At 36.8% G+C, this 26,086-nt stretch overlaps 8 protein-coding genes across 8 annotated transcripts; 3 read left to right on the forward strand and 5 right to left on the reverse strand.

The window, feature by feature from the left end:
- Positions 1–1,648: 1,648 nt before the first annotated feature.
- SAPINGB_P005949 (uncharacterized protein) lies at positions 1,649–2,404 on the reverse strand (the record flags this gene model as incomplete). The annotated part of the gene is made up of 1 exon (XM_032000663.1): positions 1,649–2,404. The coding sequence occupies one exon, from the start codon at positions 2,402–2,404 to the stop codon at positions 1,649–1,651; it is 756 nt and encodes a 251-aa protein (XP_031856554.1).
- Positions 2,405–3,061: 657 nt separating this feature from the next.
- On the forward strand, positions 3,062–7,000 carry SAPINGB_P005950 (uncharacterized protein; the record flags this gene model as incomplete). The annotated part of the gene is made up of 1 exon (XM_032000664.1): positions 3,062–7,000. The coding sequence occupies one exon, from the start codon at positions 3,062–3,064 to the stop codon at positions 6,998–7,000; it is 3,939 nt and encodes a 1,312-aa protein (XP_031856555.1).
- Positions 7,001–8,559: 1,559 nt separating this feature from the next.
- On the forward strand, positions 8,560–11,172 carry SAPINGB_P005951 (uncharacterized protein; the record flags this gene model as incomplete). The annotated part of the gene is made up of 1 exon (XM_032000665.1): positions 8,560–11,172. The coding sequence occupies one exon, from the start codon at positions 8,560–8,562 to the stop codon at positions 11,170–11,172; it is 2,613 nt and encodes an 870-aa protein (XP_031856556.1).
- Positions 11,173–11,663: 491 nt separating this feature from the next.
- Positions 11,664–13,871, reverse strand: SAPINGB_P005952 (uncharacterized protein; the record flags this gene model as incomplete). The annotated part of the gene is made up of 1 exon (XM_032000666.1): positions 11,664–13,871. The coding sequence occupies one exon, from the start codon at positions 13,869–13,871 to the stop codon at positions 11,664–11,666; it is 2,208 nt and encodes a 735-aa protein (XP_031856557.1).
- A 738-nt stretch (positions 13,872–14,609) lies between these two features.
- On the reverse strand, positions 14,610–15,587 carry SAPINGB_P005953 (uncharacterized protein; the record flags this gene model as incomplete). Its single annotated transcript, XM_032000667.1, has 1 exon — positions 14,610–15,587. The coding sequence occupies one exon, from the start codon at positions 15,585–15,587 to the stop codon at positions 14,610–14,612; it is 978 nt and encodes a 325-aa protein (XP_031856558.1).
- Positions 15,588–16,063: 476 nt separating this feature from the next.
- Positions 16,064–19,492, reverse strand: SAPINGB_P005954 (uncharacterized protein; the record flags this gene model as incomplete). Its single annotated transcript, XM_032000668.1, has 2 exons — positions 16,064–19,416; positions 19,486–19,492. The coding sequence occupies 2 exons, from the start codon at positions 19,490–19,492 to the stop codon at positions 16,064–16,066; spliced, it is 3,360 nt and encodes a 1,119-aa protein (XP_031856559.1).
- Positions 19,493–20,420: 928 nt separating this feature from the next.
- Positions 20,421–21,902, forward strand: SAPINGB_P005955 (uncharacterized protein; the record flags this gene model as incomplete). The annotated part of the gene is made up of 1 exon (XM_032000669.1): positions 20,421–21,902. The coding sequence occupies one exon, from the start codon at positions 20,421–20,423 to the stop codon at positions 21,900–21,902; it is 1,482 nt and encodes a 493-aa protein (XP_031856560.1).
- A 1,016-nt stretch (positions 21,903–22,918) lies between these two features.
- SAPINGB_P005956 (uncharacterized protein) lies at positions 22,919–25,312 on the reverse strand (the record flags this gene model as incomplete). Its single annotated transcript, XM_032000670.1, has 1 exon — positions 22,919–25,312. One exon carries the CDS (start codon positions 25,310–25,312, stop codon positions 22,919–22,921), a length of 2,394 nt encoding a protein of 797 aa, XP_031856561.1.
- Positions 25,313–26,086: the final 774 nt, after the last annotated feature.

Genomic DNA, 26,086 nt, shown 5'->3' on the forward strand with positions numbered 1-26,086 from the left:
AAAAATTTTTTTTTTTCACTTTCAACTCTCTTGTTTCCTTCTTTTTGTAATTATATTATTCATATATATATATATATCTATTGAAACTAGTTTGAAATCTCATGCCATTAAAAAAAAATTGCGACATATTTTTTTTTTTTCTAATCAAATTTGAAGCTCCTCTCTACACAGTGCGCAACAAGCATAATAATAATAATAAAAATAATAAAAATAATGAAAATATAAGCAAATAATATTGTCTAACAAACACGCGATATATTTTATATCTGCATATATTTATATATAATTACCTAATTTGAAAAATATCCTTCTTTAGTAATATTACTATATATTAATATTCGTTTATTTATTTGATTATTTGAAATAAACTGGCAAGTTATCATTTCAACTAATTACGCATTTTGAACCAGTACGGCACCATTATTACCTTTGAGCTTTACAATACCACACCCAAAATTTCACGTATGAATAAAAAAAAAAGAATAAAAAAAGAAGAAGAAAAAAAAAAAAGTTCAAACGTTCAGGAACAGACATAAAGTAAAGGAGTAAAGGAATAAATAAACTTAAAAAAAAAAAAAAAAAAAACCAAGGAAAATAAGAAAGAAAACAAACTTAACCGATTCATGCTAGTTTTGTTAAAAAAAAAAATAAAAATAAAAAATAAAAAACCAAAGTGATAAATAATTTACCACCGGAAAAGATGTCAAGACCCAAAAAAAAAAAATAAAAAAAAAATTCAGATTTTATACTAGTCCATTTGTGACCGTTGAAAGGAGATGTTGCTAAGGCATAGATTTAAATATATATATATACACAGAATTCTGGTATAATTATCTATATAATCACTTCATGAATCATTAAAAAAAAAATTTTTTTTTTTTTTTTGAAAAATTTCCCAGCATTTTGTTACTCTTCAATCTTTTGATGGTTTACGTGTATTTAAGCGATTATTTTTGAGAAGGGAGGGGAGATTTTTTTTTTTTTTGCACTGGAAATTCCAGTCTAACTATTATTCATATAGTAAACTACTAGAATTCAATACAACCATATATATATATATAGAGTCATAAATATCTATAGTTACTAACCAACACCCCTTATATATATATAATTGATTTGTAAAATATGAAGAAAAAAATTTTTTTTTTTTGATTCTTCTTCATCCTCCTGAACAAAATGATGATGATGATTAAAGAGAAGAGGGGGGTAGGGGAGAGAAAGAAGGCTAGTTTCTCCTTAGATTCATTCCAATATACTTTTTGATTATATAGACAATAACATTATTTTTACTTTTTTAATTTTTTTTTATATTAGACTTTATCATGATTTTGTATAGCCGTATATGGGCAAAATATGAGACATTGCCTCAATCTTAAAAACAATTTTACTTTAATCAGTCGCTTGTAATTTATTATTAAATAAATAATAAAAAAAAAAAAAACTCAATCTTCCTAGTTTTCATTCCTCGTCATTGCAATTTTTTTTTCTTCTTCTTTTTCTTTTCCTCCTTACTCCAAATATATTTATATATACTTAAACTTTTGTTATTTGTATATATAATTTAGAAACCATAAGCGTATAACCAACCTCTCTCTCCCCCCCTTATTTTTTATTTTTAATTTTTTTTTTAAATTTTTTTTTTCAATAATCACTGAGTTACTGGCTCGTAACCATTCATAATAACTTGTCCTTCTTCGTAAACTATAGCCCCAGGTCTCATTTGCAGTTCATAAATAATTTCAAAAATAGTTCCAGGGATTCTAATTGAACTAAATGCCAATACGGTAAAAAAGAATTTAAACTGTAATGGTAAATATGGAATAGGAATAAACGTTATTGTTAAGGTAAATACAATAGTGCACATTAAATTCAAATAGCTCACGCCTGAAAACAATGTTTGTTGAACTGGGGCTTTCTTCATCAAGGCAACTCGTTCAAAATTATCCCAAGCAATAGACAATTGAATATGGTGCAACATGCCAATGGCTATACCCACAACAAGAACCATGTGGTAGCGCCGGTATGCTAGACATTCTGGAGACAAACTTTGGATTGAAGAATTAATTGTACTAGGAGGCCAAAGGGGTTGTTCCAGGAGACATTGACCATCTAAAGCTGGGTCCATGCCGTTGGCAAAAAGGAGCACCAGAACAACTAAAGGCATTAGAACGAAACCTAACATAAATAAAGCTCCGATGGCATAGCCAAGGTTTTGGGCCAAAGCCATCACATATGGGTCACTATGCAAGCCATTGAGGTAGCGAATGATAGGAGAAGCTTTTTGTGGGAATAGAAAGAAGATATGGATAGCAGCGGCTGATAGATACAATCCTGGGAATACCAAAGCTTCTTTTGTAGAAGAAGATAATGAAGTTGTGGGGGGTGGAGAAATGAAGACTGGCATTTGAATATATAGTTGAGGATTATTTATTTTTAAATAATTATTTATTTATTATTATTATTATTATTATTATTATTATTATTGATATTGATAATTACAAAGTATTGAAATTTATTTATTTATTTTTATTAAAAAATAAAAAATAAAAAAATAAAATAAAAAAAAAACTGGGAAAACTCAACGCCAGACGCGTTGCGCCAGTTTTGATTGCTTGCAGCCCCAAAGAAGAAATCGACTGGTTTTGTTGCTGTAGAGACGCACCTGCCCAAAACAAACATTTTAAGGTTTTTTTTTATTTTTTATTATTTTTTATTATTTTTATTAGCCGAACGGTCATAACCTCATTTTATATATTCAACTGCTCGTCCATATAAAAACTTTGCACACTGCCGCCCGCCCTCTAAACCTCCCTCTCCCCCCCTGAATTTTTTTTAATTTATTTTATTTTTTTTTATATATAAAAAAAAAAAAGGTTATAAAACAAAATCTTTTCCTCTTTTTTTTTTTTCTTTCTTATTTAATTTTCATTCATTAACTATATATATTTATTAATTGATATAATCTTTAAAAAGTGTCTCTATAATGACCTTTCTAAAGCGTAGCTCGCATCAAAGCCATAATAGTCCAGGAAAGACTCATACTCTTTCAACTTCACCTTCAATGCCAGCCATTCATGACTTTCATAACCAGCACAAACAACAACTCACTAAACGAAATGACCAACCATCTCTGCATTCTTCTTGGAAACGTCTACGAAGACCCCTTAGTGTCATTACTACATCCCAGCTACCTACAGACGAATCTCTTCACAATAACAACTCTCATCAACAAAAACAACAATTAATTTCAGAAACTTCATCTACAACTACCCCCATCACTACCAGACCAAGAAGTGCATCTGCCCATCGTTCTTCATCTACTAGTATCCACACTAATAATAGCACCACAAACCTCTCTAGCATTAAATCTCTAATCAGTGATCCCATTCCTGCTACTTCTTCTTCTTTAACCTCGAAACATAATGACAATGAAAATGTGAACCATTTAAAAACATTCCAAATTTCTCCTGTTGTTCAAACTACTCCCCAATTCTCCAATGCATCTTTGGACTCTGTTCCTTCAAACAAATCCACTCCTTCTTTATATGTTTCCCAGCATGATATTAGCCCACTGAATACTCACCAACAACAACAACAACCACTTCCTCATGGCCATCCATATAGCTGCTATCTCTATGAAGAAACAACCCCATTCCCTTCTGCGCAGACCCCTACAGCTTCATCTCCTGATATTAGCCGTAGAAGAAGCTCTAATGTTATGAGTAGTCTCTACTCCAATCCTGGCATCAGTGCTTCTTCTTCAGTACTACCTCAAACTTCTCATCAAATTCAAAAAACTCAACAGTTTCAAAAAACTCAACAATCGCAACAACCTCAACAACCTCAACAACCTCAACAGAAACGAAAATTCTTTTCGCGACATTCAAAACAACGTTCTCTTACAATAAACAGCTTAAAAGAACAACCCCCACAAGAATTTGGTTTTTTACAAGTCCCCAAAAATAATACCACTTCTGGTTCTCGTACTGCTACAACTCCTCGAAAATCTTCAGTGGCTTCAACTTCTTCAACAAACTCTACTTCAAATCCATTTGAGCGTATTCTTTCAAAACGCTCTTCTATTAACTTTTCTGATCCTAAAAACTTTTTAAGATCACGTTCTTCTCTTACAAATCTCTCCTCTTCATCTTCCCAACAAGATTCTGCGCTTCTACAGTTTGAAACTCACCAACTTCTTTATCCAGAGCTTAAGCCACAACATTCTCATCTTTCTCAAATTTCTCAAATTCAACATTACGACAATTCAACTTCCAATTCATTCCCTAATAGCCCAACTTCTCCTATTTCTTACTCCCATTTGCATAGTAATGATATCTACAACCATCATTATCCTTCTAAACACAATTTGTCACCTCAAACATCTCGCAATCAAACAAGACATAGCAGTGTTGGGACAAATTATCAACGCCGGTTTTCCACAGCATCTTGCAACACCACTACAACTACCACCACCAATAATAATCTTTCTCCATATCCTAGTAACAATACCAGTCAAATCTACAATAACAATCACAGTAATGTGTCGTCATCTTCTCTAGGACACTATTCTACTGGTCATTCGTCTAACGGGGGGTCTACCGTTAATGATGTTGAGGTTGCTCACCACAAACCAGACTCTGGAATGCAACGGTCGGTAACACCAACAGTTCCTACAATTTCAGCAGCAACGGTGCCAGTTGCTGTTTCTAGATCTGAGCCCGGCCACTCTTTTTTTTCCTCGTTTTCTCGGCCTTTTAAACACCCTCCTGTAACAACAACTACTACAACTACTTCTTCATCATTGACCATAACAAATAATAGCAATAGTTTGGCTAGTCCTGAAATCTCTTCTACTTCTGCCTTTTCTTCAACTACAGTGACTACCTCTACTACTACTACTAATACTGTCTCTCCACGATTAAGACAATCGGCTACATTTTCTAACTTTCAGTCAGTAGTCAATTCAAACTCTTTCAAGTACCCGATTTCGCTCAGGCTTTCCAATACTCCTGAAGTTGACCTGGAGGAGGAAGAAGACGAAGAGGATGACGATACGCGCCGTACGTTTTTCCACCAACATATTCCTCCTCCCCATAGGGGAGAATTTTCTGCGGCAGTAACCAACACAGAAATTACGGAATCATCATTCATCCGAGGTACTCGTCTGCAAAAATCTGCAATGCTTTCGTTGGAGAGCTTGGGCGGTAGCTTTTCAGCTTTTAATTTGAGTGGCACCAGTCTTAAGCTTCAGAGTGAAGTGAATGAAGGTCAAAGTGACAAGATTGTTGCAGAATCTATTATTATTGAAGAGGGAAATCCCACTCCCACGGCTGACAATAATAATATTTCGAGTAATGGTGTAGTTGTTGCCGAGTCTTCATTACCGTCAGCTATTACTAGTGATGATGCACTTTCCACAAGTGTTACTGTTGACAAAGGTGGCTGTGAAAAGCGTCAACAATTGCTTGCTCCCATTGAAATGAAGCAAACAGACATTAATGTGGAACGTGCCATGAATATCATTAGATCCTCATTTTTGAGTACCATTGATGATGATGATGATGATGATGATGACGACGACGACGACGATGATGACGAGGAGGATGAAAAGATCTATACTGGCAATACTTTGGTTTCTAGTCAAGATAAAGATAGTGTTCTTGTTACTGTTGTTCATGACGTTGACCATGATCAAAATAATAACAATGATGCGACTCTTAACAATGACCAAGTGGCTAAACCTATTGCGGTGCAACGGGGATTCCATAGACCCCAAAAGATTGCTACAGAGCTGCCATTAGCTGTGGCTTCGCCATCACTTCCCTCTGCTTCATCGTCGACCGGTTCTGCAGGATACAATTCGATGATGACAAATGAAGGTGATGAAGACGATGAGAATGGTGGGTATAGCAGCAGTGATGTTAGTTACAGCTCTTATCAAGAGACTCAGGAGCCTCCTAAGGTAATGTTTTTAAAGACCAAGGAGGAAGTTCAAGAGATTGGAGAGGAGCAACAGAAGAGTAACTCTAGTGTTTCAACAACTCTACCTCATTCGCAGCATCGCGTGTATAGCGCAGGTAGCACCCATAGTTATGTACCTCCTGCAAAAGTATCGCATGGAGTTGTATGGGTTGGTGGAAGTTCTCGACATTGTAGTGGAGGAAACGCGCTGGCCGCGTCTTTGGTTGGATCTGAAGAGTATATTCGTGAAATAACTACAGTGCCTACTACTAACAACAACAACACCACTACCATGAATACAATAACAAGTGAACCTGTTCCATCCCCAATGACATCGTCATCTTCATCACCAGATCCTGTTGTTGCGACTCTTGTTTCGGTACCATTGCCATCACCGTCACCTTCATACACACCATCTACCATGTCTTCTTTTGAACAACAACAGCAACAGCAGCAGCAGCAGCAGAAAGAACAGGGTTCTAATGACCAACAGCAAAGTACCAGAGACTCGATATCATTTAGTCAATTCTTTGGGGACTCTTTTGAAGATGACGGATTTGAAAGCGATGGAATGGATTGCTTATATGGTGGCGACTCTTCATTTTTTGATGATGAGGACGATGAGGACCAAGACTTGGATGCAGCCACGGGACTAACTCAAGTGCTTAATAGCGGTCGTGTGCACAGTGCCAGGAGTGGATATACTGGGTTTAGTGTGTATTATAGTTCTGCGGCAATAACTGCCACTTCAGCGACAGTTGTGTATGAAACCCCGTGTAACGAGCAGCAGCATGATTCTGATAAACGGACTGGAATAAATGGTGGTAGTAATCATAGTGCGATTCATGTTGTTTCATCTGGTGTTATTGCTACAGCGGCTTCTTCACCTACAACAGCTTCTCCTTCATCATCGGTATCTATTAGTAAGAACCCGTTTAGAAAACTTGGAAGATCTGCAGGTGGAGGTGGTAATGGTGAGACATTTTTCCTTGGTCATACTCGTCGGGTCAGTGCCAACATGAGTGTTTCTATAATTTAATGACCATTTAAATGATGATGATGATGATGATGATGATGATAATAATGACTAATATATTAATTTTTATGAACATGTTTATTTTTTTTTTTTAATTTTTTTTTAATTTATTTAAAATTTATTTAAAATTTATTTAAAAATTTCAATGTTTTGAAATGAAATCAAGTTTAGATGAGATCTTTTTCATTTAAAAAGTTGCTTATATTTGATTAATATAATTACGTAATATTGTATTAATATCTTATTAATTACCCCATATATATATATATATTTAATTTAACAAAGAAGCTAGTTATCAACTAAAGCCTAAACTAACCACAAAACGAGATCTAGACTAGGTATATTTACTTGAACTAACTTTATAATCTAGTTTAAACTTATCTCTATTTGAAGTTTTTGAAACCATATAACTCAGCCGAGGTGGAGACGGACCGATCTTGGTGCACATCATTTGCCATTTGCCATTTGCGGTTAAAAAAGTAAAAAAAATAAAACAAATAAATTTTTTTTTAATGGTATGAGTATGAGTTTTGTCCGGGGAAAAAAAAAAAAAAAAAAAAAAAAAGCCCGCAAGCGAGAACTTTACTGGTCTGAAACAAGATCTTCTATAAAAGAAAAAGGAGATTTTTTTTTTTTTTTGAAACTCTTTTTCTTTTTTCCACACACTCTCTCCTTTTAAACTAATATATTAAAGAAGAAAAAGAAACTTTCAATTTGGTTTTTTTTTTTTTAAACTTGTTTTCATATTATAGGGGGAGGGATAAATGTTTGTCATTTATGTCTTCACCATATTTTCTGAATAATCAACTTATAGTAGGATTCTTTTTTTTTTTTTATTTCAGAGTTACTTTTAATTCTATTATTAAACAATCCAGAGTTTTAATTTTATATATATATATATATATATATATATTAATAAAAATAAAAGTCTTTTTTTTTTTTTAAATCTTTTATCTTTAAAAAAATGTCACTTGGCCAGACAAATCTTTAAGTCAATTTTTAAGTCAAAAGCCGGTGTTTGTTTGTTTTTTATTTTCTCTGGGCAAAAAAAAAAATAAAAAAAAATTGTCTGCTAATTTTTTGTTGTTGTTGTTGTTAAATGTTGTTGTTGCTGCCGCTGCTGCTGCTGCTTTGGAATGATGACATAAATATTAATAATCTTCTATTTTTAGATCACTGCTTTTGTTTAAATAAATATTTTAAATATTTTAAATAAATAAATAAAAATAAATATAAAAATAAATATAAAAATATAAATATAAAAATAAAATAACTGCACCGCCCTAAAAAAAAAAAAAAAACCTCCAAACTTTTTTTTTTTTTTTTTTTTTTTTTTTTCCTTTCCTTTCTTTTCACAATTCATACACTACATAAAATACCCCCCAAAAATATATATATTTATATATTTATATATTTATATACAAAACCACCACTCGTTTAATAAGAAAGAACCCTTCCTCTCATTCTTATAACTATCTAATATCCTTATATTCTTTCTTTTCTAATTATTCCCTTTTTTTTTTTTTTTTTTTTTCTTTCTTTCTTTCTTTCCCATAAACAAAATGTTGCTGGCGACTCCTCTGTCGAAGCTTCGCCTGCTTCTTTATTCTCTCCTGATTTCTCTCTCTCTCATCGGGTCCGTCTCTGCAATGACCGACAGAGTTATCGAAGCTTCTTCTCTTTACACCTGCATGTCAAACTCAAAGCTTTCTGCTGACCGCTTCAACGTTGCCTTCACTCCTATTAACTCTACAATCACTTACACTGTCAACATTACAGCTGAAATCTCAGGTTATGTCCAGGCTTATGTCGATGTCTACGCTTACGGCTTTAAAATCATCTCTGAACATGTTGATCCTTGTTCCTTAGATGCTGGTGGTCTTTGTCCTGTCTACCCAGGCTCAAATTACTTATCCTCAACCTACCACATCTCCTCAAGTGTCGTCTCAGAAATCCCTGGAATCGCTTATACTTTCCCAGATATTGATGCCATTGTTGTTGTCAAGGTCAAGGACGATACAAACACTGTCATTGCCTGTATCGAAGCTGAACTTTCAAACCGTAAGTCTGTTAACCATATTGCCGTCAAGTGGGTTACTGCAATCATTGCAGGTATCGGTATGCTTACTTCCGCAATCATCTCAACCATGGGCTCCACATATACGGCCGCACACATTGCTGCAAACTCTGTCTCTCTCTTTGCCTACTTTCAGTCCGTCGTCATCATCTCCATGCTGGCAGTCGAGCGTATGCCTCCTATTGCTTCTTCTTGGGCTCAAAACCTTGCTTGGTCCGTTGGACTTATTCGTGTCACTTTTATGCAAAAGATTTTCCGCTGGTATGTGGCCGCCACAGGTGGCACCCCAACTCAGTATATTTCGTATCCAACAATCTCCATTCTCACTCAAAAGCGTGACCAAATCATGACCCAACTCACTAATCATACCCGCGACCTTCTCCACTATCTCGCAAGTCAACTCGAGGAAAACCCATACACCTCGGGCCTTTACAAACGTGCGTCTTCATCAGTTGGCTTGGACAAGGCCCCTGAGGACACCGATACCTTGCTTGTCTTGCGTGGTATCAAGCGTGTTGCTTATGAAGCTAATATTGAGGAAACATCGGCTGTCCTTACTTCTTTTACCTTTTTTGTTCTCATCTGCATTGCTGTCTGCATCTGCTTCGGTTTGGCCTATCTTTTGGTTATTACCTTTTTCTCTAAAGACAAATTCCCCTACTTTAGATCCAACTGGACCCTTATGCTTAAGGGTACTATCCTTCGTCTTCTCTTTATTGCTTTCCCCTCCCTCCTCGTCTTTTCTCTTTGGGAATTTATCCAGCGTGATTCAGCTGCCGTCATTGTCCTTGCCGTCTTCTTCCTTACCCTTTCTATCGGCATCCTTGGTTGGTCCGCAACTAAGGTCCTTCTCACCGGCAAACAATCCATCCGCGATCACGAGACTCCTGCCTACCTCCTATTCTCTGATACTAGTGTTCTCAACAGATATGGTTTCCTCTACGTTCCATACAAGGCCTTTTCTTACTACTACATTATTCCTATTCTTGGCTACTTCTTTGTCAAGTCCTGCTTTGTTTCATTTGCCCAGTCTTCTGGCAGAACCCAAGCCCTGGCCTTTTTCATCATTGAAATCTTTTACTTTATCAGCAATTGTTACTACCGCCCTTACATGGACAAGTCTACCAATGTTATCAACATTATTATTGGCGTCATTATGCTCATCAACTCGTTCCTTTTCCTCTTTTTCTCCCATCTTTTTGGCCAGCCCCGCTCTGTGGATTCAGTCATGGGCATCATCTTCTTCATTATGAATGCGGCATTTTCTCTCATCTTGTTGCTTTACACCCTCATTACCTGTTCCATTGTTCTTCTTTCTAAGAACCCTGACGCCCGTTACAAGCCTGCTGCCGACGACAGAGCAAACTTCATCAAGGACCAAAAGGCTGCCGCCTCTGGAGACATTGCCGAGCTTACTGCTCTTGGCGCTGCTGCACGTGCTGATCACGAACCTACATATATGGAAAGTGGTTCTGAATACAACCGCCCTTTTGATGATGAATATAGCAACTACGACCAAGAACAAAAGCGCCAGAACCCGGGTCCTGTCACTAATGTCTTTGGCGACGATGATAATAGTTCTTACTCAAACCCTTTTTCCGAAAAACCCAAGGCTAGTGTAAATGGTGTAACGAGCAACTCCTTTGAGGTTGATAACTCATACGCTAGCCTCTCTAACTCTTTTCAAAATAATGGAAACAGTGTACCCCCTTCAGTGCGTGACTCAGGTACATCTTTTGCTCCAGCATACCCACTGTTAAGTAGTGTCAATGGTGCTGTACAACGGCCCTCAAGCGCTTCTAACAATTTAAGCGGGAACCCCTTTGCGTCAACGCCAGAATCTACCCGCAATGATGGAGGTTATTCTCCCCACAATAGCAATCCATTTGCAACAAATATCCCCATCTCACATACAATTACCAATACATCATCGATAAATAATGTTCCTGCAGCTACAGGGCTTAACACTAGCAACCCGCTGCGATCATCATCGTCACAATCACACCTTACTAATGAAACCGACTTGGGCGCTGGGTCGCCATCGTCAATTTCTAACGACAAACCCAGTAAGCGTAATGTCTGGAAGAAGATTTTTTAGAAAAAAAAAATAATTTTTGACAATTTTAGTTTACAACAATTTTTTTTTTTTTTAAAAAAAAAAAAAAATAGGGATCTCTCAGTATTTTGGAAAAAAGAAAAAAAAAGTTGCAACATTTGTTTTACTCACTCACTCACTCACTCACTCACTCACTCACTCACTATATATATATAAAAATCCACCGGCACACACATATCTCAGCGCAACATCCATACGCATAATTATGTTTTATTTAATCTTTCGTTTTTTTTTTATTTTTGTTTAAAAATTTCCCTTTTTTTTTTGTTATTTTTTTTTTTCTCATTTCTTTGGTTTAAAAATTTCATGTAAAATTATATAAAAATTTCTATAAAAACTTTTAAAAATTTTTTTTTGTTTAATTCCCATCCCCTCTCCCCCCTTTTAGGTCTGTCTGTCAGTCTATCTATATATATATCTACTACATTTTATTTTTATTTTAGTTATTCATTTATTTATTTATTCAACTAGGACTATTTTGGGTTACTCATTTGAGCTCGAATTGGTAAGCTATTGAGCCAAGTCGGTATTTCGTCAAACGGCTCTTGCAACTTACGCACCGTCTCCCACACATTTTTTTTGGAAAATCCGAGGGTGCGCAGCCTATACAACATATTGTTTGAAAAAAAGGATGTAAAGGGCCATGTCTTGAGAGTTTTCACTCCCAATCTTTCTTTTTCAGATCCTAAACTATCCTCCTCGTCCTCATTCTCATTTTCATTTTCATTTTCATTTTCATTTTCATTTTCATTTTCATTTTCATTTTCATTTTCATTTTCATTTTCATTTTCATTTTCATTTTCACTTTCACTTTCACTCTCTTTTTCCTTTTCCTTTTCTTTTTCTTCTTTAAACATTGTTTCCCAATTAAAATCAATCCGCCGAACACTCGATGCCATTACATTCACAGCCTTGGTCACTGCACGATTCACAAACTGTGTCTCCAATGTGTCATACTCATACTCCTCGTCAACTTCCAGCTCGTGTGCCCATAACGGCCATAGCCCTGCTACCCCGTCACTCTCATGTCCACGCCGCCCATCTGCTGCAGATGTGTACAAAAACGGGACCCGCTGAACCACAGACCGCCGGAGAGAGAGCCATGTAGGTAGTCTATTTGCCAATAGTCCCATTGTGGCTTGTACTTTGCGTTTCATGGGAGCAACTAGTTGTTTACCCAGCTTGATTGTTTGAGTTTCTCCTGTGCCATCGTCATCAGGTGTTGTTGTTACTTGTGTCTGATCTTCAGCATTTCCCTCATCCCCTGAATTACTGCTTTTTTTCAAATCAGAAAATATCATGCCCCATACTTTACTCATTGAAAAATCAACCCCAGCGGCCCGTGCAAACGCTGCTCGGGCAAGTTCCGCACTCTGAGCTCCTGCTTTGTACCACTGAATGGGGCCTGCCTCAATCCACTGGCCTTCATAATTATCGCTATACAACGGCAACACAGGTATTGCATTTTGGTTTGTGCATCGCCCGTACCGTGGACACATAAACAACCCTCCTACAATTGTGTTTTGCATATACACAGATACATGTCGCAGCGCATATCGCTTCCTTCGAACAAGCCGGTAACAATATGGTGGTGGATCTGTGAATGGGTCTAACGGATTCGAAGACAATCGTGACAATGCATGCGACACTATGGACGACCCGCCTCCAGGGAACATTCCACCTACGGTATCAAGAGACAACTGATCTTTACTTTCAGGTTCCCCCCCATTCAAGTTTTGTGTATCAGCATTACTTTCTCCCCACATGTATTGGGGTACAGCATTTTTTTTAAACTTGCCGCCCATTTTACGCCAAAATTTACTGCGCTCCGACCCTCCGTTAGCAGTCGAATCCAATGCTCCGTATCCATTCATTAGTCTGTGTGCATCAGCCAAAGGTATTGTTGAATTTAACACGGCTTCCATGCGTAACGATGCAGCAAGCAACACTCGGCGTCTCCAGTCATAAAACCGCTCAAGAGGCCCGACTTTCATCATGCTTAGTTGGTCAATGGCCATGCCGTTTTTTGACAATGCTAACAATTCGTCATCATCCGGGTTCTCATACATATAGTTCCATGCTTTTTTGGTATTGTTATCGTTTTTATAAATTGTATTCATTTCTTTTTCTTGTTGTGCAAGTAACTTGGTATTCATTTTCCGCACTTGTCGAAACAACCATCGTCTTTTGGGACTTGCAATCCACTTCACCCACACCTTAGTTCCATACTTTGTTCGATAAAGCGGGTTTTTAAGTGTCCATCGTTGTCTTCGTTTTTTCAGCCGCAACAATTTCTTTTTTAGTTGTCGATCTACAAATGAGACAGGCGCAGGTGCAAGTGCACTTGGGTCTGGAGTGCTCCCACAAATGTTGACCCCCCATGCAATGTCTTCATGTCGTCCTACGGGTACAACTGCAGGTCCATAGTTCACGCGTCCCTGCGAGCAATGTGAAAGAAGCATTACATGACGGGTTTCAGGGAGCCCTGGATATATGGAGTATCCGTAGAGTCGTTGCACGCGGAACCCGGTATAAGCTAGCCAGTTTGTTGCCAGCGGGTCGCATGTTTTATCTTCAGTCATAAAAATGGATGCACTTACTGAACAAGGCGTCAAAAAAACAGCTGTTAGGTATAAGAGAAGAGTGCACATGTGCATTGGAAATGTCGGTAGTGGTTTCATTGGGTATCACAAGGTGCGGTGGTTGGTAAGAAAAGAAAGATTTGATGGGGGAGATTTGTTCTTTAAAACTTTTATACTTACTTACATGATTGTAGTGGTGTTAGTAGAAACTGATAAACAAGATAATACCATGTGATAATAACATTTGTATTGAAGACTATTTGCAACATCCTGTTATAATATTTAGATCAGAAACTACATGAAATTCAGAGAAAATCGTTGCAAAATATCATGTGACTTTATAGCAAGACAACTATGAAAATGCAAGTCTATTCTCATATTAAAAAAACTATTCACAATTAAACACAATGAAATTACAAGTTATTACTTCGTTTCAAAAGAAAAAAATAAATTCAACATTATACAAAGGGCATAAAAAGGACATCTAAATCTTGAAGTACATGTTAGAATGAATTTTGAAAATCAAAAAAGAGTTTTGTGTGAAAGTCTGTTTCTTTCTTTTGAAATCAGATAAAGAATAAATGTGATGTGATATATTTTCTGCAGTGTATCAATTTAATCAAACTTAGTCAAATTAACCTATGTGGGAATCAACCTCGAAAGGAGCCCAACACACAAGCCGGTTGACAGTTCATGATATTTATGATACCTTGGAATTGCAGATTGAATCAAATCATCATGTAAGAAAAAACAGTCACTAAAAAATAAAGCAAATAAGATAAAACATACCATCATTAAAGTCATGAACAACTAACAAAAAAAAAAGCCAAAACTACTTTACTTCTTGTTACCCATAAAGTTCTTGGCCATGTTTTGAAGCATGGGGTTGTTCATCAAGTCATTCATATCAGGCATACTGCCAGAGTTCTTCACATTGTCCATCATACCCTTAAGAGCAGGGTTGTTGAGCATATCAGAAAGTGCGCCAGGGTTAGACATGAATTTTTGAGCCATTTGGGCAATAGCAGGGTTATTCATCAGAGAGTTCAAGTCAAAGCCACCAGCACCAGCACCAGCGCCCGCGCCGGAGTCGGAAGGAGCACTGCGAGAAGAAATCTCTTCTTCATCAGTGGTAACAGGAACAACTGAATCTAAATCTTCAGCAACCTTCTTCTTGGCAGTCTCGAAACCTCTCTTCATGGCCTCAGAAGGAGTGGCGCCTTCAAGCTTAAGACCATTGGAGTAAGCATTAACTGCACCCTCAGCATCGCCGAGAGAGTACAGAGCAAGACCGAGACGAGAGTAAGCCTTGGTGTAATTGGAATCAATCTTAATAGCAGCTCTGGCATCATCAGCAGCTTCCTCATGAGCACCAGAAAAAGAGTGAGCAGCAGCTCTGTTAGACAAGTAGATAGCATTGGTAGGATCCAAATTGATAGCCTGGGTATAGAAATCAATAGCAGAGCCATAATCCTTAAGGCCCATAGCCTTATTACCTTGAGCCTTAAGTTCTTCAGCCTTGGCCTTGTCAGCTTCGGAGGGACCAGATGGAGCAGCTTCAGTTGTCTCAGCCGGCTCAGAGGATTTCTTGCGCTCCTTCAAGCGCTGGAAAGCATTAAATATACTCAGCAAGTTCTGCTTTCCATAAACTTGTTCTTTTCGTGATTCATCGACTTGGAAGACATCTGAAAGGCATTCAATGGCAACTTCAACAGACTCAGCGTCATCAGAAGTAATAGTGCCATCAGCAATTGCGCTCTTAAGGAAGTCGACAATTCCAAGAGCAAGATCTTTTGAAGTTTGATCAGAAGGCATTTTTTTTTAAAGTTATGAGGTGGTAAAAGTTAACGAGTTAACAAAAATAATAATAAGAAATCAGGTGGAAAATAGGAGGGAAAAAGTTGCCTTTATATATTAAAAACGTGGAACCAACTAGAAGGGTTTAAGAAAATACTAGTGGGTGGATGGTTGGGTGGCATCAATAAACACACGTCTGCTGGCCACCCACAAAAAATAAGATGGTCTTAGAGTTACGAATTACACGTGTATTTTTCAGCATGCAGAAGCAATCTTTTTGTCTCCATCCTTCCATTTCGAAATACAAAAGAAATCATTAATTGCGGCTTTTTGTGATTTCAATTAATTGTGTTTAAGATGAATAGGCATAAGTAGAATGAATTATTTTTATTTATTTATTACACAAATAGTCTAGGAGTCTAGTTCTTTTAAGAATTACTATGGTAATTTTTTTTTTTTTTTTATTTTGAAAAAAAAATTTCGTCAATCTAAAATTATTTTCCAGATGAGCCAGAAGGTGGAAGAGGAGCTCCATTAGGTGCTTGATATTTGGGATTGTAACCAAAATACTTGGTGACATCGACTGACTCTGAGCGGCTCACATATGATTTAGTAGGAACAGGTCTCTTAATGACAGGGACTTCATCTGGAAGATAGCCAGGGATACGGATATTCCAGTTACGCTCAAGATGAAGTTGAAGGTCTTTGATGTCAACATGATTAGCTTTGCGGTGTTTGGCTAATCTGCAAGCAAACTTGGTAACATTATCAACAAAACCCTCCACCAAATCTCCAATTAACTCATCGACATCATTATCAGTAATTCCTTCTAAATCCTCTGGTGTCAAGTCCTTAATGAGCTCGTGAATCTTACGTTTATTGAATACCTTTTCAGCCATTGGAATTGATGGAAGGGGAGCAACTGAGGCGGATGCAAATGAATTACTAGGTCCAATAAGCAAGTTTCCTCCAGTGGTATTGTTGTTGGCACCTGAAACACCAGAATTTGCTGAGCCCATTGAATTTAAATTTGTACTACCACCAACGCTGGAATTCAGATTACCTAGATTGCTGAGATTTGTGCTACTTCCAGAGCTACTGATACCACCAGTATTGTTAAGCGTATTAGATGAAGTACTGGTATTTGACATTGAACTGGGCTTGTTTTTGGAGCTACCACCTGTAGCCGAAAGAGGAGGCCGGCCAACCTTTCCAGTAGATACTCGTGTCTTGACAGGTACAGAGCTTGCTGGTTTTGCAGTACTGGTAGTTGTTGTTTTGTTGTATTTGGGTGTGGAAGTGCCAGATGTTGGAGCATTCAAGGGATTGGAGGTCGATGTTGTCATGGATGAAGCAGTGACATTTCCAGTAACTATGGGTTTACTTTCACCCATGTTAGATGAAATATGGCTATCATGCGAGCTAATTGATGACTGCAAGCCAATACCACCTTTTGCATTTGTTGGAGTTGAACTGTATCCAGGAAGAAAGGGAGTGGATTCTGCACGTTTCATCTGGGAAGCAGTATTATTTGAGTCATTAACAGAAGTTGTTGTAGTTTTAACAGTAGAAATTTTAGCAGGTGGAGATCCAGCACGCGAAGTAGCTGTGGGGGCTGGAGGAGCCTTTTTTTGATATTGACGTTTGGGAGCAGATGCAGAGATGGTATTTGATGTTACAGCGCCAGCGTTTAAATTTGAATAATCACCAGATGTTGGTAAATTAGGTAAAGAAGGAATATTAGCATTTTGATGCTTTATATTGGCAGCTCCAGGAATAGTTGCAGATGTTGTAGGCAAGTTTGCTGATCCAGGGATTCCTGAAAATTTCAAGTTAGATGTAGAAGAATTTTGAAGTGATTGAGTGTTTGGCATATTAAACTTGCTCTCCGTTTTGATTGGCAAAGATTGATAAGACTGAGATCTTTGAATAGTTTGAGAGTCATTAATACCTGATTGTTTTACAGTTTGTTTTTGTGATGTAGTTTTTTGGAGATGAGGAGCAACTTTATTAGCAGTATTTTGAGTGTTTTGCTGAGTAAATGTATTCTTTTGTTGATTTTGGTTGTAATAAAACCCTGGACCTGTAGTTCCAGCAGTGGAAAGAGTATTTAAATTGGGAGAGGAATTGGTATGAGAAAGATTTCCATGGTCATTAACAACAGAAGACTTGATATTACCAGTATTGGTGGACACATTTCCTGTTTGATTTTGAGAATAAGATTGATTAGAAACTGATCTTTGAATTTCCTGGGTAATTGTCAAAACTGAAGTTTTAAACTGATCTCTAAGAGTGCGGAAATTTTGCTCTTTAATCTTCAAATTTCGTCTTTGTTCATCAGTTAAATTATTTTTTGTTTTAAGAAGACCCTCAACCTCAGCCAAGCTATTTTCATACTCATTTTGACGAGTTTTGAAATGGTTCAACCGGCTAAGCAATTCTTCGGAAGACAAATTGCGAAGAGAAGCAAGGTTATTAGTATTGGATGCATTAGTGGCAGTAGATGTAGTATTACCAGTCAAATTAGAAGTGGAAGAAACTGTAGGAGGTTTGTGAGTAGTAACAGGATGAGAAGAAGTAATAGATGTTTGAGATTGAACGTGTGCTCTTTGATTAGCGTTGGTTCCAGCTCGGTAATTGCCTGTAAACTGGGTAGCAGTAGTGTTAGGACGAGAAGGTTTAGCTGCTGCACTTGCAGCCATCTGCTGAGAAATGTTTGAAGTATTAGGTAAAGGCGAAGGTACACGATGTTTTTGAGGTTGGGGATGAGGTTGTTGTTGTTGCTGTTGTTGCTGCTGTTGTGGTTGTGGTTGTGGTTGTGGCTGTTGCTGTTGCTGCGGTTGTGGCTGTGGCTGTGGTTGTTGCTGTTGTTGCTGTTGTTGCTGTTGTTGTTGTTGTTGTTGTTGCTGCTGCTGCTGCTGTTGTTGTTGTTGCTGTTGCTGCTGCTGCTGCTGCTGTTGTTGTTGCTGTTGTTGTTGCTGTTGTTGTTGCTGTTGTTGTTGCTGTTGTTGTTGCTGTTGTTGTTGCTGTTGTTGTTGCTGTTGTTGTTGCTGTTGTTGTTGCTGTTGTTGTTGCTGCTGTTGTTGCTGCTGCTGTTGCTGTTGCTGCTGTAGTTGTTGCTGCTGTTGTTGCTGTTGCTGTGGTTGTTGCTGACCAGTGCGGATTTGTTGCTGGCTTGTTGCAGAAGATGGTACCTTTGTAGTTTGGAGAATTGGAGAAGAAGAACTGCTTCGTGAAACTGGATCAGGGGTATTAGAAGCACGGAAATTCATATCAACAGGAGAAGAAACAGAAGTAGACGCAGATTTTTGTTGAGTAGTCTGAGTTTGAACAGGAGAGGGTGTGTGTGAGTGTGGTTGCGAGTGTGGTTGTGACTGCTGCTGTTGTTGTGATTGTGACTGTGGTTGAGATTGTTGATGCTGCTGCTGCTGCTGTTGTTGTTGAAGCTTAGTCTCTCGATACTGCTGTAATAAGATCTGGATACGTCTAGCACGCTGATAATGATCCTTTTGTTCTTTTGAATCTGCCGCACTATTTAACGCGAGTTGAACTTGGTTTTTGTATTCCTTATTGAGAGCCTTGATATGGACTGGAAGAAGTTGTGATACGTGTCGCACTGGAGCCATAGTTGATCCTGAAGAAGAAGAAGAAGAGGTTGAAGCAGAAGAAGATGATTGACCAGCTGTTGTTGAACCTGTAGAATCATGTTGCTGGTGATTCTGTTGTTGCTGTTGTGAAGAAGACGAAGAAGACGCGTAATTTCCGGTGGCGGGTTGTGGTGAAGCTGAAGTTCGCGTGTTTTGTTGTGGAATGTGATTTCCAGACGGGGCTGGAGAGTTTGATGAACCTAAATGAAATTAAATAGAAGGGTTAGAATTTCTCAATTTTATATCTAAAATTCCATTGTTCAAATTACCTGTCATCTTATATTAGTATAAATATAAATATATATATAAAAAAAAAACAATTGAACTAGAAGTAAGTATATGGGCACGCGCAAAAAAAAGATTAGATTTTGGTATTTTTTGTGAGGGGGTGGTACTTTTTTGTTTTGGTGGTTTGGGCAAAAATTTTAACCCTTCAACTTTTGTTTTGTTGTTTTGGCATAATATGTCATATATTAGTCATCATTAATTTAAATATACCATCCGGAATGTATATTTTATATTATTTTTTATTTATTTATTTATTTATATGTAATGACACTTTTTCTCGGTAGTTCACGGACCGCTCGTTGTGTTTACTTTGCCCATCAGCATACAATTTTTTTTTTTTTTTTGGACTCTCCTCATTCCTTCCAACTAAGGACGCACCCGAGCTTTATATATATATATATATATACCTATATACTTACTTTTGCTAGAGGGGGGAAAAAAAAAAAAATTAAAACAAGATTTTATCACCCTTTTTTTTTATTCCTTCTTTCTTCCTTTTTCTCATTAAATAAATAAACTGTGTGGATTTTCTTCTTCTTGAAAACAAATATATCGTGATTCGAGCTTGTTTATTCTCTGGCTGCTTAATTTTAGTTGCTTTTTATTTTTATTTATAGTTACGATACAGCATTATAGCTTATTTTGGTCCAACCCATAAAAAAAAAAATTTAGCCCCGCCCCACATCATTCATAATCCACTACTTCCATTTTTTTTTTTCCCCCATCCCTTTTCTCTATTTTCTCTTTTATTATAAATTTCAGTTTTTGCTTTATCTCGGAAATCGTTTTATCTTTAATTTTATTTTTCTTTATCTAAAATCATTTTTATTTTTGGTTTCTGTTATTTTCGGTTATTGAAAAAAAAAAAAAAAAAAAAAAAAAGTGCATTCTCTGGTTTCTTTGTATTCTAGAATTTATGTCTCCAGCTACCACCAATCCCCAGAAAAATGCTGAAGTCCCAAGTGATCAGTTTCTTCTCACAGATATAAACAATGTTCCTGACTTATCAACAGTCAGTTCCGAGCAAGCCATGTCTTATTTGAATCAGTCACTCGAAAATCTCATTTTGGTTTACCAGTCTACCGCTACCATACGCAGCTATTCCGACGACTTCAATGCTTCTTCGCTTAGCTCCGAAGTCAACTCATCTTCCCCTTCTGCGCCTTCCTCTATTTTGGCTTCTCCTCCTTCTTTCGATACAAATAATAATGACAAAAATTCTATCGAGCCATGCTCATCGCCAAAATCATCATCTTACTTAACAACTAACGACAAATCAGTTTCTCCATGTACAGAATCAGAAGCAGAGTCTGTTCTTTCCGAACAATCTCCAGGAGCAAAAGCGGCCTCTTCTTCATCCTCATCATCTTCCTCATCCTCCTCATCGTTGGCTAGTGCATCCGGTGCCCCTAAATCCCAAGGCGATAGTAACACAAATGAAAGTACCAGGTCAAATTCAAACTCAAACGCCACTATAACGCCCCCACATTTAATATCGACCTCTGACTTAGCAAAGCCATCTTCTTCAGACCCAACATCCATATTAGAGGAGGCTGCTGTTGTTGCAGCAGTTCTTATTGAGGGAACTGAACACCGAAGGCGTTCTCATGGTCGTTTAGCTCCAGCAGATACTCGCATAGTCGCACAAATACGCGAATTTTCTAAATCTATTGAGGAAGAAAGTATTAGTGATGGTAATGAAAAAGATGATCAACTCCCCAGCGACAATAATAATTCTAATCAAAATAATTCTACCCAAGATGCAGATAATAATAAGTCTGATATCAATAACAGTCAAAATAATACCAACACTGTAAATAATAATACCAAGTTAAATGAAAATAACAATAACAAATCCCATAAATCCGCACCTACATCACCAAGTTCGGTCTATTCTCGTTCTGCAGTTTCTAAAAAGGAAATGGAACAAAGAGGACAAATTATTAAACGATTTTGGTCTCGCAAACCACCGGAGATTTCTATTTGGAAATATCTTCAGCGTATTCATAGGCTGGCTCCTCTTTCGACATCTGTTTACCTTAGTGCAAGTCTGTACATTTACCGTCTTTGTATTGAGCTTCAAACCATTCTTCTTACACCGCTTTCTGTCCATCGCATTTTACTTGCTAGTTTACGTATTGCATGCAAAACCATCGAAGACATTAATTACAAACAAAAACGATTTGCAATGGTTGGTGGCGTTGTTCCCGCAGATTTGTATAGACTAGAAATTGCCTTTTTGTACCTGATTGATTTTGACGTTTGTATTAACTCTCAGGTTTTGCAAGAACATATGGTGATGCTTACAGAGCTACATATTCAAGCTGACAGACACCGTCAGTTGCTAAGCAAAAAGCGACCTAGATCGGCGGACCCTATCCCAAGACATGATCTTTAATAATGAACAATCCTTTAGGTACTTTTTTTTTTTTAATTTAATGATTTTACGTTCCCTTTTATATATATATTCGTGTATAATTGTCTATAATTTTTACTCTTGAAAAATGGCGTGCAGAGGTTCTCTCTAAAACTGGAAATGAATTTGATTTAGGCTATGGAGCTTATTTTAAGTTAAGTGTTGACTTTAAATGAGATGAAAACATTTAGCTTGCTTCATTCTAGGAAGTCTATTCCTGAGAGTACTGCACTATCCATCATTTGAAGTTACAAGAGTGTTACACATCATCTACTTATTCGTTACCCTACCTAAACCTTTCTAGATTTTATTTCCAGTATTAATCACAACCTTCATCAACCCTTTAACACATATATTGCTAGGCTATTTACACTAAAATGGTATGAATATGTAGTATTTCTGAATAATCTGATTTCATTAGTTTAACCAGTTTTTTTTTCTTTAGTCGGCATTATTTAATTTTCAATCTCTGTTACTTGTTATTTTACTTTTAATATGCACATCGACTTATGCGCGAGCCCTGGTCCCAGGTATTATTGATCGAAACAAACATGGGTAGGTGATTTTACTAGCTGCCAAAACATTTAAAACTAATCACAAGTTTTTATAATATTATTCTAGGTTTTTAGGAATTTTTTGGAAAACAGCGCGTATAGGAGAAAGACTGAGCCCTTGGGTCTCTCTGTGCTGCATTGCCATGGCTGTAAGTCAAATAATATTGTACTAAGTTGGATTTACTAACAATTATTAAGATCGCCATACTTATTAATTAAACAATAAAAACATATTGATGAAAAAATTCTTACAATCCAAGAATCAACTTTTTTTTTCAAATTTTTTTAACAGCTAGGGAGCTGTAAAGTGGAACTAATGAATTACGAAAACTTTGAAGTTTTAAATAACACAAGTAACAATAACTTCTATAACAATTATATAATTAAATAGGGTAAATAGAGGTTCTTTTTTTTTTTTTGTTTCTGTTAATTTGAATCTCGCTTTTATTTAAACTCATAAGTCTCGCTAGTGCCCTTGAGCATGATACCCACGCGTTTTGTGCCCACAATACGCTCTAATTTTAAGGCATCCCATTGCGAGTAGATGGCTCTGACTTTTACCATTTCCGGGTCAAGTTTTCTATCGGCAACAGTTTGGATCAGGTTGCGAGTGACCTCGTTGTAAAAGAGGGGGTTTTCAGGGAGACCGTAATAAACCACTGTTGTGACGCCTTTGATTTCATAACGTCTAAAGTGATGGAAACGCTCAGTGTAAAGTAAAATCTTAATCTTGCCATCTTTGAAATACGCACGAGTACGTGTAACCTCCGGAATCTCTGTGTATTCCGAAATGACACCAAATGCAATATCATTCTTGCTGTCTAGGTAGTTTCGAATTCGGGTAAAATCCATATAAGAAGGAATGTAAATCAAAGTTCCTGATGGATCAGCGCCACGAAGAATAGAAGGGAGAATCACTGTTGTGAAATAAGTAAACCGAAGATCAGGATCTTTAGAAGGATCGTTTTCGTAGTCTTCATGAGAGTTTCTAGGAGGTACCAGGCGGGAGAATGTCTGACGAATGCGGATATTGCCACCACTAATATTGGCCATGGCACCTTCGTAAACAGGTCTAATTTTCAACTTGCCTGCAAGGTTAAAGCATGAGTTGGAAAACAACGAGTTCATTTCAGGAGAAAGGTATTGAGTGAGAATGACTGACTGACGGAAGTAAGCAGACTTTTCTTCAGTAAACCAGGGCTTAAGTCTGCTGAAATCGCAACCGTGTGCATCACGGGGAGTGACGTTTAGTTTGTTGAAAATGTTTTGAACATGTTCCCAGTTTTGCATATACATGGCATCGGCCTGGTCGACAATAGCAAGTTCGACAGATGACAAAAAGTCAAACTCAGGTTTCTTTTCACCACCTTCTTTGCCTATAATCATGTCGAGACCCAAAGGACTGGCAACAATGATATCAGCATCATAAAAGTTTGCATAAAACTTCATTGACTTCATTGTGATTTTAATACCCAAACAAAACATATCATCTGAATTTCCGGAAAAGAGTTCAATGAAATCGTCGGGTCTGTGGGAAGGTGGTTTTTCGTTAAAATAAAATGCATCCTTAAATCTTTTTTTGTTTGCCAGTTCTTCCAAGTTAGATAAAATGGCAAGTTGAGAGAGAACCTTGTAGCAGGCGTCTTTAGTGGGTAATATAAGCAAAACTTTTGTTTTCGTAAACCCCTGGTCGTGAAACTCCAAATCAGGGTCGCTACCGGGTAATCTCAGTTGGAGATCATTATTGTATATTGTTCTTTGTGCTTTATAGATATGATTGAGAATATGAAGACAGTAAAGCTTTCTAATGTCTGAATGATTTTCTGGTGTCAATAAAGGGAAAAGAATATCCTTGTAGCTAAAAAGGGGACTAAGAAGATCCTTTTGAATTTGAGAAAGTTTGGGGTTTTCATGAGCCCATGGGTCTTTTAATTTTGGTCGAACAGTAAAATTTGAAATGGATTTTGAATTTTCAATCGATTTTTCTATTGGGCAGAAATTGCCGTGAGGTGTTTCAAGAGTATACAAAAGAGATCTGTGAGGGAAAGATGATTGTGGTATAGCAGTGTAAGGTTTGGGAGTCCATTCTAAAGACTCAGAGGCAGCAATAGCTGCTGCTGCAGCTGCTGCACTTGATGGCGTCAAATTAATGGAAGGTTTAGCAGAGCTAAGAACAGTTGGTGGTGGAGGGAGTGGTTCAAAAACACTTGAGTCAACACTTTGAAAATGCTTAAAATATAAATCGTTTTCATTTGAAGGATCTTCATTCTTTTCTTCAAAGTCTTCATCGACTTGTTCCTCTTCTTCTTGTTCCTCATCAGAACCAGGGGTTTCTTGGGGTTCGTTAAAGCCTTCTAACTGATTTCTTTCATCTGAACTATCATAATTGCTATCCAATTCGTGATTATTCTGTTCTTGAGAAATTTCTTTTTCCTCGTTCAAATTGGCATTAATGTCTTCTTCTTCTTCTTCTTCTTCTTCTTCTTCTTCTTCTTCTTCATCGTCTTGCATAAGATCTTCATTTTCAGAACCATTCCCGTAATCTTCTTCATCATCTTCTACCAGCTCAACTTTTTGTTTCTTTTGTTTGGGTTTTAAAAACCCCAAAAGTTCATTATACGAAGAGCGAGCTTCTCGAGAAGAAGACGTGGTTGTGGCTGGAGCAGCATATTTTTTTGGTCTTTTAGTGGTTTTCTTAATAGAAGATGCAGATGATTTTATTATAGGTTCATTTTTTTCAGTCAGTGTACCTTTAGGAGCAATAGAAGATCTCAAAGAAGTTCGTCCACGGTTTTTAGACCTGAACTTTTTATTAGATCCAGATAATTCCCGGGCCATGGTTTGTTTTATAATATGGGGTGTTTAGGTATTAATTTTTTTTTTTTTGATTTTCAAATTTCCAAAAAAAAAATTTTTTTTTTCAATAGATATATATTGTGATGTAATTTACTCTAAATGTGAGAGGTGTGCGTATTTATAGGAACTTCATCAACGTCATAATAAACCTTCAAAGTATGATTTCATGAAAACACTTTTATTAAAAATAATCATCAAGTGTGCAATAAAGCAATGTCATTTGGTTAAGCTTATGCTTGATTTAAAATGACGTTTTTTTTTTTTTTTATAAATCTTAATTTGTAAAAATGTCTTGAATGCTTTGAATAAGATAGCCTAATAGAATTCTACCTAGATTTGCGGTCATTATATAAGATCTAATTTTTTAAAAACACAGTTCCAAGCGTTAAAATAGGGATTTAAAAAAATCAATTTAGAAATAAATATTAGTGAGATAAGTTAAAAAAAAAAAGATAATATACGCATGACCTCTCTTTGTATAGTGCATTGCGAGGTTCCTATCTTTGCCACAAAAGTTGGAGATATTCATTTATCCCCGCACTGTTTGAATTTGAAAATACTTTTTGAAATTACTTTCTTGGGTGTTTGTAATTTTTTTTTTTTTGCCAATTTTAAATATGTGGATGTTTGTAGTTCCAGGGTAATTGATTGTTAGTCATTGGGTTTTTGGGTATTTGGTTTTTTCTAGTCTTTGGTCTATATAGTTTAGTGGTTGAAATCAACAATAACAGCAAAATACAGCAGGTATTTACAAGG

This window comes from Magnusiomyces paraingens (genome assembly GCF_902498895.1).
Source record: "Magnusiomyces paraingens strain CBS 517.90 genome assembly, contig: contig5, whole genome shotgun sequence".
Taxonomy (NCBI): domain Eukaryota; kingdom Fungi; phylum Ascomycota; class Dipodascomycetes; order Dipodascales; family Dipodascaceae; genus Magnusiomyces; species Magnusiomyces paraingens.